The sequence below is a fragment of the Lepisma saccharinum genome, chromosome 3 (genome assembly GCF_977018435.1).
Source record: "Lepisma saccharinum chromosome 3, izLepSacc3.1, whole genome shotgun sequence".
In the NCBI taxonomy this organism is placed as follows: Eukaryota; Metazoa; Arthropoda; class Insecta; order Zygentoma; family Lepismatidae; genus Lepisma; species Lepisma saccharinum.
The window spans coordinates 103,128,606-103,146,983 of NC_139231.1; the positions used below are offsets into that span (position 1 = coordinate 103,128,606).

Consider the following 18,378-nt stretch of genomic DNA (forward strand, 5'->3'; position numbering starts at 1 on the left):
TTTTACATTACTTTTCTACCTTTTGGGATAATCATGATGATGACGGTGAGATGATCTCATAAAATTATGATGGCCTAAACAGAATGATATCCATGCCTAGCCAGAGTTCAAACCTAGGTCCACTGGCTTTGCAGTGAGTGATGGTGATCATTCAAGTGTGAAGGCCAGCTCTACAATACATTTACTCTAGGGAATTACAATGAATAAAATAAAACAAAAGACACTAGCATTTTTGCCAATGTACAGTACAATATTTCCAAGGAACTTTTCCTGGCTTCTGGTTGGATTTCCAATACCATGAGCAAGTCAAATGGAAAAGTGATAAGAATGAATGTTCCAATAAAGCCTTGCACGGCAGTTATACAGAGTTATCTATCAAGAGTTTATATTCATCACAATGCAATGTGATGAAGTAAATTATATTTTCATAACAATTTGACACATGCTATTTAGAAGCCACAAATAATCACAACATGATAATTCTAACACTTTTACTTTCAAGACAAACTTACTTCTTGTGGTAAAGTAGGAGCGGCTGCTCCAACATGTATGGCATCATATGGTGCATCTTCAGGATAGCCTAGCCTTCCATCTCCAACTGGAAAAACAGCAAACAGAAACATTTCATAAACCATACAATGGTATGAATAAAATTCATGGTCAGTTGGAATTATGCATATCTCACACAATTTAGCAAAACAAATTCCCTGACTTATCCAGGGTTTCTAGGAAATTTTAAAACTAAAATTTCCAGTTTAAAATTATATATATATATATATATATATATATATATATATATATATATATATAATGATGGATAAAAGCAAGGAGGGCCAAAAGGGCTAAGTAAAAATCAAAGAAGGTAAACGGAAACACTCACCGGACAGTAGAAAAATTCAAAATTTTCGTTAACTTCGTAGCATCATCGGTGTGAGGAGAAAGAGACTGAACACTTACGTGAGTGAGTATTGTTAAAAAGCCCTATGTAAGACGTTCTTCAGGTTACTGTTATCAGCACATAAAATACTTCATCACGTTAAAAAGTAATGCCAAAAGTGGAGCTGAATTCCCACACCACCCAAATGGGCTGAATGACCGCAAATGCAGACGTGTGTCACGTTCCTTCCAATGCAAACTCTTCCACCTTCTGAGCAGCATGAGCCACTTCAGGCGTAACGACGAATTTCACAGACTCGTCCTTGTTTTTTCCCCATCTTTTAAACATTTTGATCCATGTTTCATTCAAATTACCATCATCTCTATTCAATTTATTCCCCCTATCTAGACAACTGTGAGCTGCCTCATGAACGTTTCTATCGGGTTGTTTGTGAACTCTCTTTACAACTTCTCTATTTCTAATTTTATGTTTCAGTTCTATAACATGCTCAGATAACCCCATTTTCGGTTCTTGTTCTTTTATGTCCTTATCATGTTCATCCCAGCATATTCCCATATTCCTACCTGTTTATCCTATGTATGCTTTATTACACGTACATGTTATCCTATATACGCCCTTCTCTTCCCGATCCCCTTTACGTCCTTTTTCCATACTTTTTGTATTCTGTGAAATACTTCTTGATATTTCGGGGTGCTCTCATTCCTCCTTTTAATCTGAAGTCTTTTAGGACTTTATCAACCTTTTCCGATGCTATAGATCATGCTACTGAATGACACTATGAAAATATCCCTATCGACATTTTTGGAGAATTTAGCGAATACAAAATAAAGAATACTTAATGTTATTATGTACAATGGAACTGAACAGAGAAGAATTTGTAATAGAAACTACAGGACATCCTGTGGCATGCAACAGCGAGTAACGATTAGAGCAACCAGATACTCAAAGGGAATATGTGAGAAGAAGGAATTACAAAACTTACATCTGATTTTCATGTGTTCCTATGTCATCATTTCAAGGAAAAGCAGCATATCTTCATAATGTGAACAAAAGTTTGCAAATGCAAGGATCGCTTCACATGGGGGCACTCACAAGCTAGTTCCACTGAGTGGCCCATCTGTGGATAATTTCTGAATGTCTGTGGAGTGTGAGTAGCTCCACAAACACTCCAAAAATGTGGTCCTCTGTGGATTCACTGCCCAACCAACATGACACAGATTGTCCACAATGGGCATATGTGCGAAGGGAACCTAATAGAAAACAATGCCTATAAATAAGGAAGTGCATGCAGTACATCCTTACCTACTAACTTCAGTTGTCCTGACTGCAAGAGCTCTGGCTTATCTTTTTCAACATTGTGCACAGAGAAATCTACAAGTTCTTTAATATGATCTATACCAACTGCTCTGCCCGTCTCTCCAACCTATGGAATTACAAAAAAGAAAATATCATATTAGCAAATCTTCTCTGGTGACAAATAACGAAGAGATTGATTCTCACCTGATGCTCAAGAAAATATTTTACCAACTTTTCAATGAATTGTTGCACATTCTTTGTGTGTCACAAGATATTTTTAGTGGCTGTTGCTTACGTTACGTAAGAAAAGTTAGTTTCAGTTTGACAAGGTATCACCAGATAGGTTTTTCAGTCCACTAATTTAAACTTTTTATTTTGAGTAATTGATAGACAATGATTGTTCATAAAAACTGACAAATGAACAATGTATACATGGCACATGCATATTGCATCAGTTTTCAATAAATTTGCAATTCAATTCTGTAGGATAAGTCAAATATAATAAATATTTCAATTTTAAATACATTTTTTTAAATGCAAAGGGTAAAATTTCAGCTTTACTTGCAAAACTTTTGACAGAATAAATGCAGTAGAACCTCAATCATATGTTCTTCAGAGGTCTGTCTTTCAGTGAACTTGAAAGAAGGTAAAACACAAAAATTTAATAAATAAAATTATTAATATAAATAATACTATAAAATCTGGGAACTTAAGATTAGGATGAAATAGCACTATTTGGTTTTTATCTTGTTGATTCAGTGAACATGACAAGCCATGATGAATTACTAATCATAAGGTTCTGGGTTCAATACATGGTGAGGGCATAAAGATTTTAGATTAGCTTATATGTTCAAAATGCGGAGCTTTAAAAAAAAGTTAAACAATCCTAGATGGAAGAGAATGAATGAAACCACTTACCATTAAAGCCATACACACTGTTAGATAGCCACTTCCTGACCCAACATCCAAGGCTCGTGCTCCTGGTACAAGCCTGCCGCTCAGAAGTTCTAATGCGTGGGCATGCTGGTGATAAAAAAAACAGCATTGTTGTTACCACTGCAATATTTTAACTTCATGTGAATGAAAGATAGATGAAGTAGCACTTCCAACTCTTTTCTTAAAGACTCATACATAACAATGATAAGCCAAATAAGAGAGAGAGAGAGAGATCTATGCAGCCTGGTGATTGGAATTTTACATGGGCACTTACAGAAGTATCTCGGAACAGTTACTTAATATAACTGCACAAAGCTTATCAATGGAAAGAAGAAAGATTGTAGAACTGTATTTTATGAAATATGCCAAAACGTTGTTCTGATTAGGGAAAACACAAAAGTTAATGAGCAAGTGATTTTTCATTCTCCATAAGAAATAAATGCGAAGTTCAAATACAATTATCAATGATGCATTTAACAAACTTTTTGAGTTTCTCCTTTTTAATAATATCCGTTAGCATTTTGACAGAATGGTCTGAGAAGGAAGAAAGGATAAAGGAAGGTTCAGCAGTGATATAACTATTGTACAATTGGTCCCTTATATTAAAAGAGGAACATAAATTAAGAGTATTTGAATGTAAAATCCTTAGAAAAATATTTGGACCTAAAGGGGTGTAGAGACATGTGAGTGGAGAAGGTTACATAATTTAGAACTTCATAATTTGTATTCATCTCCAGATATTATTAGAAAGATTAAATCAAAAAGACTTAGGTGGGGAGGCCATGTGGCATGAATGGGAGAGGAAAGAAGAGTTTACAGGATTCTCGCTGGGAAACCTGATGGTAAGAGACCTGTAGGAAGACCAAGATGAAGATGGAGAGATAACGTTGAGATGGACGTAAAGGAAATCGGTACGAATGGAAAAAAATGGATTCACCTTGCTCAGAATAGGGACAGATGGACGGCCTGTGTTGGTGCAGCCATAAATCTTCGGGTTTAAGATGTCTACAGAGTTAGTTAGTTACTAATGCACAATGCAGTGACTAATGATTTACATGACACTTTGTTTTTAGTGTATATTAAATTAATGTTAAGTAGAAGTTCAACCTAATAAAGAGCACAAGCAGAAAATAACCATAATAACAGATGGTTCTCTGTACATGGTTTTATTTTAGTTATTAGCAACATACACTGTTACAAAGGGAGCTCATTATAATTATCCCACAAAAATTAAAACTCACCATATGTGGTGCACTGATCGTCACGCCAAAGCCTATGCTCTGAGGAGCATCCATGTATGGATTATGCTTTGCATACTTTCCTCTGTCCACATTCAACATGGTTTCTTCTACACGCTTGCTATGGATAATGCCATTTGCTGTAAGGAATCAGAGAAATATTGTTAAACAATTGGCATTTGAAAGAAAAGCTTCATTGTAAAAACACATCGTATATTCAAAACTCTATCTACAACAGAAACTTCATTCTGACACACTTATTGGAAAAATTTCAATGGCTAAACATATTTTCAGCTCAGCAAAATTGTTTTTTTAATTATTATTTTTATGCCTTACTTTGACTAGTTTTCACAATATTGTTTTTCATCTCACTGTTTCATAGTGGTGAAAATTAAAAGAATTCATGAATGTAATGCAGAATGATGTAAATATGATTAGCTTTTTACTAGTTATGCACAAGGGCCACCATTGTGTGATGATTTATTGTAATTTAATTCACAACTACGAGGGTTTGGGCATAAGTCACAGCAACTTTTTCTTTCACGAGAATGCAGGACAGACACAAAAATCCAAAACATACGAATGGAAGGAGGTAGTGTACGATACTGTGGAATGTATAAACAATAGAGATCATGAGTACCAGGTGTAGGATAGGGAAGAAAACAAAACATCCTTAAAGATAGCATCGTGCCACGTGTGTTTACAGGTCAGAAAGCATACATTAACATCACATGGACAAAGAAGTGCACACAATGGTAGGACACCATCTCCCTGTGGCATTCTGACATTTCTTTCCCAAAGAGTGGATACATGAACGATGTTCATGTCGTGACACAACTTCTCGGGATATATGATCATATTGTGGTACCACAGTTTAACTTTGAGAAAAAATATAGTTGCTATTACTTATGGCCCAGCCCTCTTATATTACCAATCTTGAAATATTTGCTCTCACCTGTTCAAAACTTTACCAAAATTTGCTAAACTCACTGGAAAGAGGTAACACTTACATCGTAGGCTTCGAACCATGTCAGCGTTGTCTTTTCCATGAGACCTCCACGCCATGGCTGCTCTTTGTATTAATGTCAGGTACAGAAAGCTACCTATAGCAGCAAAAGTGAAGAGTCGTGTCATAAACTAACAATATTGAAAGTACACTGTTGTCATTAAACCTGAAATACAAATATACAAAAGTTAAATAAAAGTACAGTCTACAGAAACAAGCCTTTTTATATAATCTTCCGATCAATTATTCGTAGAAAACTTACACTTTGATATAGGAGTAATATTCTGAAATCCCATTAGCAAGTTCTTGAGTTCAAGTTTTGAAAATAATGTCAATTCAGTTATGATATAGTGAAGTGTGACCATTTTGAAAACCATGCCTCTACAGAACACATTTCAGAAAAATAGAAATGTTATCTAGAAAGGAAGTTCTAGATGGACTGTTTATAATATACATGTATTTAGACCAGTGCTTGAAACATTTTCTTCAAAGCTAGGTACCAGCTCTGAAAATCAGGTGCCAGGAAACCGCCTATTAGCAATTGTGCATACTGCAGTATGTTTCAAAAGTCGCGCAATCCAAACTTTGAAAATGTATATCATGAAAATCGTAAGAGATATTTACACCGGGTTTTCTGCACTAAACTAATCCTGTAGGCTATCATTTGGTTCATAAATTTATGTTAGCATTTATCTAAATAAAAACAATTACATTATTTAAAAAAAAACATTGTTAATTTGCTGAAAACATCTGAGATTTAATTTTCAACAATAAATACCAACACTTAAACAATTTGTGGGATCATATGTTGGTGTTTGACTGGTTTTATAACAGTTGCTTCGTGAGGTACAGCAGAAGCACGGCATTTTTATTGGAAAACCTCTTGCACATGAGTGTAAGAATGAGTAGTAAAATACTCTTCAGCAATGCACACGCACTGCTCCAATGAATATGCCATGCTGAATGAATTAAAAAGAACAGGCACAGTAGCGGCGAAAGTGAGCGAAGAGAATTCAATGTAAGCAAGGTCAGTCTAGGATTATCTCAAAGAGGTCAATTTCGGCACAAAATCTTGATTTACGATTTTTCACGTAAATGTATAGCCAATACTTAGACACATGTTGCATGCGACTGTTGACAATATTTTGACCTGCTTGTGTTGCCATATACGGAGATATGTCCCAAAAATGGCACTTTTCACTTACCCATAAAATCGCCAGTCAAAAATTCATCAAATGTTGCACATCACCAATATTGGTCGCAAATGACAGACTGACATGGCATCATCAGTCATCAAATGTCTTAATTATGACCCTTCGATAATTTATTACATATTTTTCTTACTCAGAAGTTCATTTCTGGAAAAATTTGAATGTTTCTTTCGTCAGTTATTAATTTATATAATTTTCTGTATGGAGTGAAGTGATAATTTTAAGCACTGAAAAATATCTCAATGAATGAGGCTTTATAATGCAGAAAACCCGGTGTAAATATCACTTACGGTTTTCATGATATACATTTTCAAAGTTTGGGTTGTGCGACTTTTGAAACTCTGTATAAGATGCTGAGGATCACGGTATGCAAAACATCGTTAAATTATTTGAGAAAGCAGGAAATGGGATGTGGGGGGGGGGGACAAAGGGTAAGAAATTGTTACTGACTCTATGGAATGTTCACAACGCTCATAAAAAAAAAAAATGCTAACGTACAATGTACTGCAATTTGAACTTAGAATCATCAAAATTTTGTACATATTACAGCAAAATATCACAGTCACCAGGCTGAAATTTTTAGTCGCCATGGCGACCTGGCGACCGGGATTTTTTGAGCCCTGATTTAGACCATTGCTGAGGTGAGCACTGGGAATGTTCAACCAAGGCAATTCCTTGTCAAAAAGATGATTGAGTGATGCCATTGTTAGGATGCATGCTCAGATGAGATGAAAAATGAAGTATGGAATTCGCTTCCCCCCACAGACAGCCAGTTTTGGTAACAGTTGAAATTCTGCCAGCCACCTAATTTCATGTCTTTTGAGTGTGGATCTCTATCATAATGAATTTGCTAACTGAAGTTCATATTCTATTCATCTGTTGAGTTACAGTAAACATTGGCAGACAATGGAGATATCTTTGAATGCTGTTTGAATGCTGTGTACTTATGTAATATTATACCTATGTATATTTTCTTCCGAATGAATTTTAAGCATGATTATAATATGTTTACATATTTATTGTCCACTTGTATTTTAATATTTTCCAAACGTTATTACTAGGGAGACAAATTTATGGTAAATAAAATGTTAGATCAGCGGTATATACCAGCAGTGGAAAAAAAAAATAATTGGCACACACTTTTTCATCATGAGAGGAAACAACATACAAAAGAGCTTCATTTTTATATAATGTACACATACACAAGTACGGTAAATGTTTACTATCCTTCGGACACCTATAACTTCTGAGTTTCGTCAATTTTTGACATTTGTACTTACCTATCTGCTTCGTGGATCATTTTTTAACGTGTATACACGTTTTTTTGATCATTTTTTTTTAAAAAAAGTGTTTTTGTAATTGAAGAACGTACGTTTCCGCAAATGGTTTGTGGGGTATGTGTCAATGGTTTGTGGGGCTATGCGAGAATGGTGTGTGGGGCTACGCATATTTTTTTCGAACCAATTTTTAACTATTGTAACCTATTGTGACCCTACCTAACCTAACCTTACCGGAAATGGTTCGTGGGGCTATGTATGAATGGTTCATGGGGCTATGCGTCAATGGTTGAATTTCCGCTATGAAACATTCCCACATCACACAAAACACCTTCCAGATGTTAGACAATACTACAGGAACTTATTACGGTAAGTAGTTTCTACGGTAAATGTTTACTATCCTTCGGACACCTATAACTTCTGAGTTTTGTCAATTTTTGACATTTGTACTTACCTATCTGCTTCGCGGATCATTTTTTAATGTGTATGCACGTTTTTTTGATCAATTTTTTTTTTTAAAAAAAGTGTTTTTGTAACCGAAGAACGTATGTTTCCGCAAATGGTTTGTGGGGCTATGTGTCAATGGTTCGTGGGGCTATGCGAGAATGGTTCGTGGGGCTATGCGAGAATGGTGTGTGGGGCTACGCATATTTTTTTCGAAACAAATTTTTAACTATTGTAACCTATTGTGACCCTACCTAACCTAACCTTACCGGAAATGGTTCGTGGGGCTATGTATGAATGGTTCGTGGGGCTATGCGTCAAAACACCTTCCAGATGTTAGACAATACTACAGGAACTTATTACGGTAAGTAGTTTCTTCTGTAGAAATGAAGAAATCTGTCCAAAGGATAGTAAACTAGTACCGTTTCTTCTGTAGAAATGAAGAAATCTGTCCGAAGGATAGTAAACTAGTACCGAATTAAGAAGTACTATGTGGTGTCTGCTAACAAATGATGAAAAAAAATGAGTATGATGACATTATATGACAGGCTGAATGAATGAAAAGCATTAACAAAAGTGTGTGGGAGCGATTTTACAATACTGGGAATTTCTCCATTTTGTTTGAAATTTGGCATACTCACTAAATTAGGGCTCCTAATCACGAATCTGAAGTTAAAATTTGGCGCTCACGTGTCAAACTTGCAAAATAAGAGGGTCAGTCATCGCAACCGACAATGCACAATTGCTCATTATTTATCGCAAGATTTTCCGTTTCGAATACTTATAGAACAAAATATATATATATTCCTGATATTACTACGACCCTAAAATTTTTTAACTATGTTTCCTAACCTAACCACGCACCAATAGTTCGTGGGGCTAGCGCCAATGGTCCGTGGGGCTAGCCATAATTCAGGAATTTCTATACGTGAGCGCCAAATTTTAAGTGCAGATTCGTGATTAGGAGACCCAAATTAGTAAGTATCCGAAATTTCAAACAAATTGGAGAAATTCCCTGTATTGTTAAATTATACCCAATAATTTCCATATTAATGCTTTTTGAGAGTAGGACCACTTTTCATGGAATGTCCCAGCAGACGAGTAGCAGTAGCAAGTCGAGGGGAGATTTCCCACAGTGACAAGCAACACATGCTACTTGAGAATAAACCAACCAATCAACATTTCATGCCACAGTGGTGACAGGTCACACAAACCTGTATTCCACTAGCAAAATCCTCAAATGACATGTGCCCCTTGACACTTTGGTGCGAGGTCTGGCTAAAGATCAACTACTACATAAAATGCAAATACTTTTTTATGCATATTTGTAACACAAGATATACCTATAATAGTGCTGTGTACAGAAGTGTCAATTGATTTATACTACCACAAATTAAGTGCCTCCCCGATGGTGCAGTGGTAGCGTCGTCGCCTTGTAATCAAGGGGTCCCGGTTCGATACCCGGTGGAGGCACATAGTGGTTCGGATTCCACTTTAAACTGTAGGTCCAGTCCCGATTAGCCTTACTGTGCATAAAGTGGACTTAAAAAAACACTAAATCAAAATCAAATCAAATACCATAAATTAAATTAATGCAGGAGTGGTAACAAGACTACTTGGGGACAATGCTGATTCTAATGCAAATTTTAGGTGAATTTGTTTTAAGTTCACTTTATAAGCTAATTGGTTGGTTGGATGATTTGGTGTTTTAAGTTCACTTTATGCACAATAAGGCTAATTGGGACTGGATCTACAGTTTTAAGTGGGATCCGAACCACTATGTGCCTCATCGAACCTGGGGACCCCTTGATTACAAGGCGAAAATGCTACTACTGCGCCATTGGGGAGGTCCCCTAGAAGCTAATTGGGAGTGGATCTGCAATTTAAAGTGGGATTCAAACCACTAGCCCAGTGTAGTTTGTTGTACTTTTTGACAGAAGGTGTAGAGTAAGATTAGAGCAAGGAAATTGTTTTCAACCAAGTAGTAGCTATGCAGGAACAGCCTTCAAGTTCAGAAGTTCCAACAAATGCCTGTTGCTCCTTCAACATTCATTTGGTTAGCACGTATCACATGATTGATCATACACCACTTCAGTACGTAGTGCAAACACCAAATACACTACGTGACACTAAATCAAGGAAGTATACGACCCAGTGTTGCACTTTGTAAGCAATTATGCACGTGAGTGCAGTAAAAAGTGTAGCGAACTAGACTATGTGCCTCCAAAAGGTATAGAACCAGGAAACCATGTGATTACAAGGCTACGACGTTACCACTATGCTATCGTAGAATCTAAGACAAGAACAGATTTGACAATTACAATATTGTATTCAAAGTTTACTCTTGAGATCTGTCAAATGATCTTCATTTACAGGAGTTTTGTATGCTTCAACTCTCCAAACTTTATGGCAGTGTGTATTCACTCTAATGATACTATGTCTAATATGTGATGCAAAATTGAAAATAAACATAATCAGTGGTGTGTTATAATCAGTTGCCACCAATATGAGATAGATAGAAGTGAGAGAAAATTAGAATACATGTTCCTTCTGCTTGCTCAGAGCCATTGCTCATTTCACACGTTTGAAGGTTCATGAACATTTACAATAAAATTAATATGTTTCGCGAAAACAATAGTTCATATTTATGGATGTTAAGATAAAAAATAAGACTTACCAACCGGCTTCTTAGCCGAAATCATTTCTATATAATAACCATTTGCTTGCTACATTTGGGGTATAACTTGCAAAACGGGGAACAAATGAAGGTGGTGATCCGAATAGTAGCCAAAGATATCACGGGTCTCCCTTATCGCACAACACTAGACCAACAGTTTGTTCTGACGTCAGACGAGGAATGCGCACGTTGTTGGTAGGCACGTATCCAAGGGGGGGGGGGCTTAGGGGACTCGAGCCCCCCCGAAAGTTTTCAGTTTACACGGGGTAAAATGAGGTTTTTGGTTTCTTGAATAATGTGACGATAATTTAACGAGATAAATAATTATTGAGACAAGACGGAGAGTGTTCAATAACCCTATTATTGTTAATAGCACTTATCCAAGGTGGGGATCGGGGGGGGGGGGGGTACGGGCACAGTTGACCACACCACTTTGTTAATTTACGGAACACAGAAATACGTATTCGAATACTTCTGAGAATTGGATGTAAACATTGAATAAACAATGTAAACTAAGTTGTACACCATGTGGCAGCCCTTGCCTGTAGGCGACTATGTGGATGATTGTTGGGAGGGGGGGTCGGTAAGTTGTTTTCTTTCCCCCTGCTACTTTGGCTCATAATGTTGTAACTCGATAATTGTACCTTCAGCTCTAGCTGTAATATTACCACAGCATCGGTGGCCACATCTAGCACAGCATTCAACGACACTAGGATTCCGGGTCCGAATCCCAGCCTGGGCATATGTGCTCTTGGCATATGTGGGTGTGTTCGTTCATCAATTTCATCACACTATCGATCATCCTCGTCGTCGCGATTAGATAAACTTGGCAACACAAACATAACCTAATTGAATCAACCTCACACACATCTTCTCTTTGCTCCACATTTTCAGATCTACCCCTCCCTTTTAATAAATACTGGGTACGGGCCTTATAGGAACATATACAAAATAAAGATATAACACGAATGCAAGACTAATGAAATCTTATTGGTCGTTATTAATAGAAAACAAGAAATAAAGAAAATTATCACTTAATAAAAACATTTCAACTATTTTGTAATTTCTCTCTCTACACACACGCGCGCGCGCACACACACACATACACAAAGCATGTTTTCGGATATGGCCACTCCCTCAAAAAAATTCTGGGTATGGGTCCGCTCTGAGTCTACCTCTGTTTCTATTTGGCACATAGGGAGAACCTTCTATTAATACAATGTACTGGTCACGGAAACAATTTTGCAAAAAATTTAGTTTGATGTTCAAAAACTTTGTTGATTGATTGAGTTGGTGTTTTAAGTTCACTTTATGCACAGTAAGGCTAATCGGGACTGGACCTACTGTTTAAAGTGGGATCCGAACCACTATGTGCCTCCACCGGGTATCGAACCTGGGACCCCTTCATTACAAGGCGACGACGCTACCACTGCGCCATCGGGAAGCACTTCAAAAACTTTGATTGTCGTTCGACAAACAAATAGGAACCCCTTGATAAATCAACGATTTATTGGACATGTCATGTTTATTGTCATGACTTTTTTGTATGCAATTTAAATTATAAAAAAATGCTACTTAATAACTGTGATACGAACCAGCTGTATAAGAAGGTGTACCTCTACCTTACTACTTCATCCTCACAGCGCCAAGTCTGTGGAACGCTTATCACCTCCATTGAATAGAATCATACAAAATCCAAACATTAGGGTTTCTTCTGCAGCTGGTGCTGATTTCTGCCAGTCACAGAATGGTTTAAGATGAATGAATAAAATATGGAAAGTGCATTCCACAGCGGAAGAGTGGATAGGAGGTTTTTTTTGGCCAAAAATTAATTCCGGATAGGAATTTCTGGTTAGCTACGCTAAATTAAACTTCTCGTACAGAAGATACAGTTGCAACTTTTGATAAGTTACTTTTGAAAGTTGTTTGAAGGAACAAAAATTAGTTTGGAATGATTGGCCGATATCTGTTTCATAATGTGTCTGTGCTTGCTCTGCTTTTGCTATCGGTTTGTCATGCGTTGGGTTGGGTATACATTGCTAAGTAGGTAAGCAAATTAGGTTTGATGCTCCCAGAGCAAATAGTAATTTTGTTCCATCCACAGCTTTTTCGTTCGTTGCTCTGCCATGTTGTTCCATGTACAGTCACAGTTACAGACAATTGTGGGCTGTAATAATAATATTGAATACCAGTGGGATCGTTACAATCCAGAAGTGTTCGTGACTGCACGTATAGTCTCAAGCCCAGCATCTCAGAGCTAGGAAAGAAAACCCGTGGCTAGAAAGAAATTGATATTTATTTTGCTGTGTGGATATTAAACAGAAGTTACAATCGAAAAAGTAATGCATGCTAGCCAGCTTAAAATAAATAAATGAATACTTTCACTTTACAATATTTAAATGGTCAGGTAGTGCTGGACAAATTACTTCGTTCATCATTTTGCATACGTGCAAATATTCGAGTACGAACCCTATATTATATACACGCCAAGGCCCCTTGAACGATTGCTTATCAACGTCCCCGACCCGCATTGCGGGGTTTTACTGTTAGTTGGTCACTTGTCGGTGTTTTGGTCAAATAAAGGCAGTGAGTGGAGAGACAATCACAGAAGACTAAAATGAAATTAAATCTTCCAGTGAAAATGACGATCCCAGGAGGACAAGCTGTTAATTTTAATCACTCTTTTCTTTTTGGTAATAATAACACAGAACCGGCCCTAGAAGGGACCGCTTCGGGCACTCGATCGAGGCTCCGTGCTTCAGGCAGATAAAAATAATTGTTTGTGTAGGGTTTATTACGAGTCTATTGGGGGCTGGTGCTTTTATTTAAACAACTAATCTGATTATTCCTGACTTCATAGATTGCTTTGACATACTTAAAAACTAATATTCCAAATCAAATAATTAATATGCACTATTCGTTTATTTACAGAAATAAATCATGAAGTAAATGTATTATTTTATATAAATGTGAATTCACTACAGCGTCAAAATTCAATGAAAAGTAATAATCAAAAGAGAATTATGATAGAGAATGTTATTGGATATGATTTAATGTTCCCACGTTTACATGTAAAATAATAGTTTGACATCGAAAGCACCCAGTTTAAACCCACGATTGGTAAAGAAAGTCTTCATGAATTAAGTAATGATAATGGTATAAGATTGATTACTTTTGCAACCTTAAAGAATTTAATTGTGAAAAGTACCACTTTTAAACATAAAGATATCCACAAATATACCTGGTCTTCCCCAGATGGTAAAACTCATAATCAGATAGATCATATTCTCATTGATAAGAGAAGGCATACTAGTATAATTGACGTTCGTACACATAGAGGTGCTGACTGTGCCAGTGACCATTATTTAGTAATTGCTAAATTAAGAGAAAGTCTCTCAGCGATAAATCATAAGCAACAAAATCTAAAAGTTCTAAAATTTGATACAGAAAAGTTTACTGATGAAAGAATTAAGAAAGATTAGCAAATTAAACTGTCAAATAGATTTGATGTTTTGCAGGATTTAAATGATGATGAAAATATAAATGAAACAGACGTAAATAAGAATTGGGAGCACATACGTAATGCAATAGAATCAGCAGCTAAAGAAAGTATAGGATACCATAAACCGAGAAAAAGTAAGCCATGGTTTGATAATGAATGTCATAATCTAATAGAAATAAGAAATCAGGCTAGACTTAGGTGGTTAAATAACTCTGATGATACAAATCTAAACAATTATAATAGAATAAAGCGAGAAGTTAATCGCACGTTTAGAAGTAAAAAAAGAGATTACTTGAAAACCAAATTAACGAAATTGAAACAAACAGCAAAAATAAAAATATCAGAGATTTATATAAAGGTGTAAATGAGTTTAGAAAGGGGTGGCAACCTAAAGTAAACTTGATAAAAGATAAAGACGGTGATTTTCTAGCTGACCCAAGCGATATTCTAAATAGATGGAAGAACTACTTTAATGACCTTTTAAATGTCCATGTAGGAGATAAATCAGAAGTAAATGAAGTCCACACAGCAGAACCTTTAGTTCCAGAACCTAATTTGACTGAAGTTAAAGATGCTATTAAAAGGCTAAAGAATAACAAAGCACCTGGCATTGATTTAATACCAGGTGAGTTAATTAAATATGGTGGAAATTCATTAATATGTCAAATTCATAAATTAATTTGTTTAATATGGAATAAAAAAGAAATGCGGAAACAGTGGAAAGAATCCATAATTGTTCCTGTGTTTAAAAAAGGTGATGAAATGAACTGCAATAATTACCGTGGAATTTCTCTACTCTCAACAACATACAAAATATTATCTAACATTCTTTTAACAAGACTAACCCCATATGCTAATGAAATTATAGGTGATTATCAATGTGGATTTAAACATAACAGACCAACTACAGATCAAATTTTTCACATCAGACAGACACTTTAAAAAAAGTGGGAATATAATCAAAATGTCCATCAGCTATTCATTGATTTCAAAAAAGCATATGATTCGGTCAAAAGAGATAAATTATATAATATATTAGTAGAGTTTGGAATACCTAAGAAACTTGTTAGTATGATAAAAATATGCACCAGTGAAACAGAAAGTAAAATTCGTGTTGGTAATAATATGTCTGACAAATTTACAATTAATGATGGGTTAAAACAAGGAGATGCATTATCTCCATTGCTCTTTAATTTTGCCTTAGAATATGCTGTTAGGAAGGTAAAAGAAACTAAAGAAGGACTAAAATTAAATGGTATGACTCAGTTGTTAGCATATGCAGATGATGTAGACTTACTGGGGGATGATATAAATACAATTAAGAATAATGCTAAAATATTTTTCAAAACTGCTAAAGAGATAGGATTGGAAGTTAACAAAGAGAAAACTAAATATATGCTTACAGGCCGAAACCAAGTGTTAGGTAATAATCAAAATCTAATTATTGATAACAACTCGTTTGAACCAGTTTCCAAATTCAAATACTTAGGAGTAATATTAACAAATGAAAATTATATTAAAGAGGAAATAAAAAGTAGGCTTAATTCAGGAAATGCATGTTACTTCTCTCTTCATAAACTTTTGTCTTCTCGTTTAATATCTATGAAACTAAAAGTTAAAATATACAAAACAGTAATTGTGCCTGTAGTATTATATGGATGTGAAACTTGGTCCCTTACATTGAAAGAGGAACATAAATTGAGAGTATTTGAAAATAAGATCCTTAGGAAAATCTTTGGACCTAAAAGGGATGAGGAGACAGATGAGTGGAGAAGGTTACATAATTTAGAACTACATAATTTGTATTCATGTCCAGATATTATTAGAATAATTAAATCAAGAAGTCTTAGGTGGGCAGGCCATGTGGCACGAATGGGAGAGGAAAGAGGAGTTTACAGGATTCTTGTTGGGAAACCTGATGGTAAGAGACCTGTAGGAAGGCCAAGACGAAGATTGAGGGACAACGTTGAGATGGACCTTAGGGAAATCGGTAGGGATGGAAGAGTATATAGAACTTGCTCAAGATAGGGAAAGATGGAAGGCCTGTGTTGCTGCAGCCATGAACCTTCGGGTTTAAGAAGGCTAGGGAGTTAGTTAGTTAGTTTAAGCACCCAGTTTTCAATAAACTGGAAATGAAAATAAATACTAATTTAGAAACTTCTATTAGCATCCAATGGTCTGCTTCTTCCTCTTAAGTAATTGTCCAAAATATATAAATCAATATTTATTGATTCTTGTAATGTTTATATTATGATCATATAGGATACTTTATACTAAGGAGTAAAAAACTGATTTTTCAGATCTCTGAAAAGTGGTTACAGGCCCCGCACCCAGCCTGATCCAACATCTTAGACGAAGTTCATCGTAGCATCTCTGAAGCCTAGTCTTGGGAAACTGACCCATTCACGGAAACGTCGGAATATCATAATTATAAGGTAGGTGCCAAAGGTAGGTACAATGTCTCAAAACCTGTCCATGTGCTCGTATTTGCCTTTCAGCATCGGAACATCTTTATTTAGTGCGCGATAAGTATTATTCGTCGGGAGTGGCTGACTTCGGTGCTCTGCGTTCGCTTCGACTAAAGCGACCAGACGGGCTGGCAACGCGTGAATTGTTGGGGACGAACCCACGAGTAAAGTGACGGTGCCGAAAACCGAACCACTTGAAGATGCACCACAGGGATATTCCTGGACGGACGTGGAACGGATACGGTGAGTACCTTGATGCTTGCTTTCTTTTTGTGTGTGTTTATTGTTTCGCTTTCCTTGCCTCGTTATTCGAATTCGCGATAAAGTACGAATGACGCGTATCGGGTACGTCTTTTCGATATTTTTATATTCGGGTCTCGGCATTATTCCAGCTTACCAGGCAACTACTTTCATTGTGCTTCCGAGAGAATAGAAGAAGTGAAATTGATTACCAGTAATTGAAAAGAATGGACGAGAACCATGAGAATAGAATAATGCACACGTGAGTATATGTTTTGGCAATTTCTTTCTAACACGCATTTATTACTTTATCCATGTTTAAAGTTTCGTTTCTTTACAGAATAACTGTGGCGAATTTCTGGCAACTGCTGTAGTCTTGACGTTTGCTAATATATATATATATAGGTTGATGCTTAGGTTTTGCAGCATCGTATCTGAAGAATTCGTTTTCAAGAGGCTTTCAGCGTGGAGAGAAAATCGAAAACTAAGGCGAAAGAGGAGATGCAAAAGGTATTGTAGATACTGTATGACCTCCATTATTATTTATGTAAGCTGCATTAATTATTTATTTTATCTTCTGCTTCTCAACTTACTGTTAGTTTTAAACGTCGGAGAGAGGGGCGTTTATTCTATGGGGTAATGAGCTTTTTTACCTACCATCTGGTAGGTTCACAACGGTTGACCCACATATGGTTAATTGAAGATAAATGTTATGATTTAAACCTTCTCTAATGACTGAAGGGTTCACGTGCTAGATGTGCGTATAGATATATTGTTTGTTTTACATGTCTAATTTTTCTCTTATGTTATTTAATATTGCTAGAGATCAAGAGGTTGGGTGGTAGTCCACTGTTGTTTTCATTGAAATTTTTTTGCTCTATAATTGTGTGTGAGAGGAACGAGGTTGGAGAGATGGCGCTTTGTTTACTCTAACGTTAATTGATTATTTTGTTAGTTCTAGAGTTCCAAATTGTGGACGTGTCTGATTGGGTTAATTGAAAGCTTGTTATTGAGTGGAGAGATTTGGAAGCTCACTATTTTAATCAGTTTGATGAATGTATAGTGTATAAAGGGTGGGCCATCTGGTGGTTTCTTTTTAAAATGCATGTTATTTTGACACTGACAGCTCATTCGCGCTCAAAACCTTGACAGAAACTAGCATATCTCCGCGGTACGAAATGAATC

General features: G+C 36.1%; 1 protein-coding gene across 7 annotated transcripts in view; it reads right to left on the bottom strand.

Annotated features, from left to right (window-relative positions):
• Pcmt (Protein-L-isoaspartate (D-aspartate) O-methyltransferase) overlaps positions 1–11,088 on the bottom strand; it is a 42,964-nt gene extending 31,876 nt beyond the window's left edge. For 6 of the 7 annotated variants that reach the window (XM_083119070.1, XM_083119071.1, XM_083119069.1 and 3 more), the window contains exons 1-6: positions 10,984–11,088; positions 5,379–5,540; positions 4,372–4,508; positions 3,113–3,217; positions 2,201–2,321; positions 513–598 (exon numbers count right to left, since the gene is read on the bottom strand). In XM_083119070.1, coding sequence (XP_082975196.1) covers positions 513–598; positions 2,201–2,321; positions 3,113–3,217; positions 4,372–4,508; positions 5,379–5,502 — 573 coding nt within the window. In that variant the 5' untranslated portion in view covers positions 5,503–5,540; positions 10,984–11,088. The remainder of the gene's footprint in view (positions 1–512; positions 599–2,200; positions 2,322–3,112; positions 3,218–4,371; positions 4,509–5,378; positions 5,541–10,983) is intronic. The other variant, XM_083119066.1, reaches the window with a different exon arrangement.
• Positions 11,089–18,378: the final 7,290 nt, after the last annotated feature.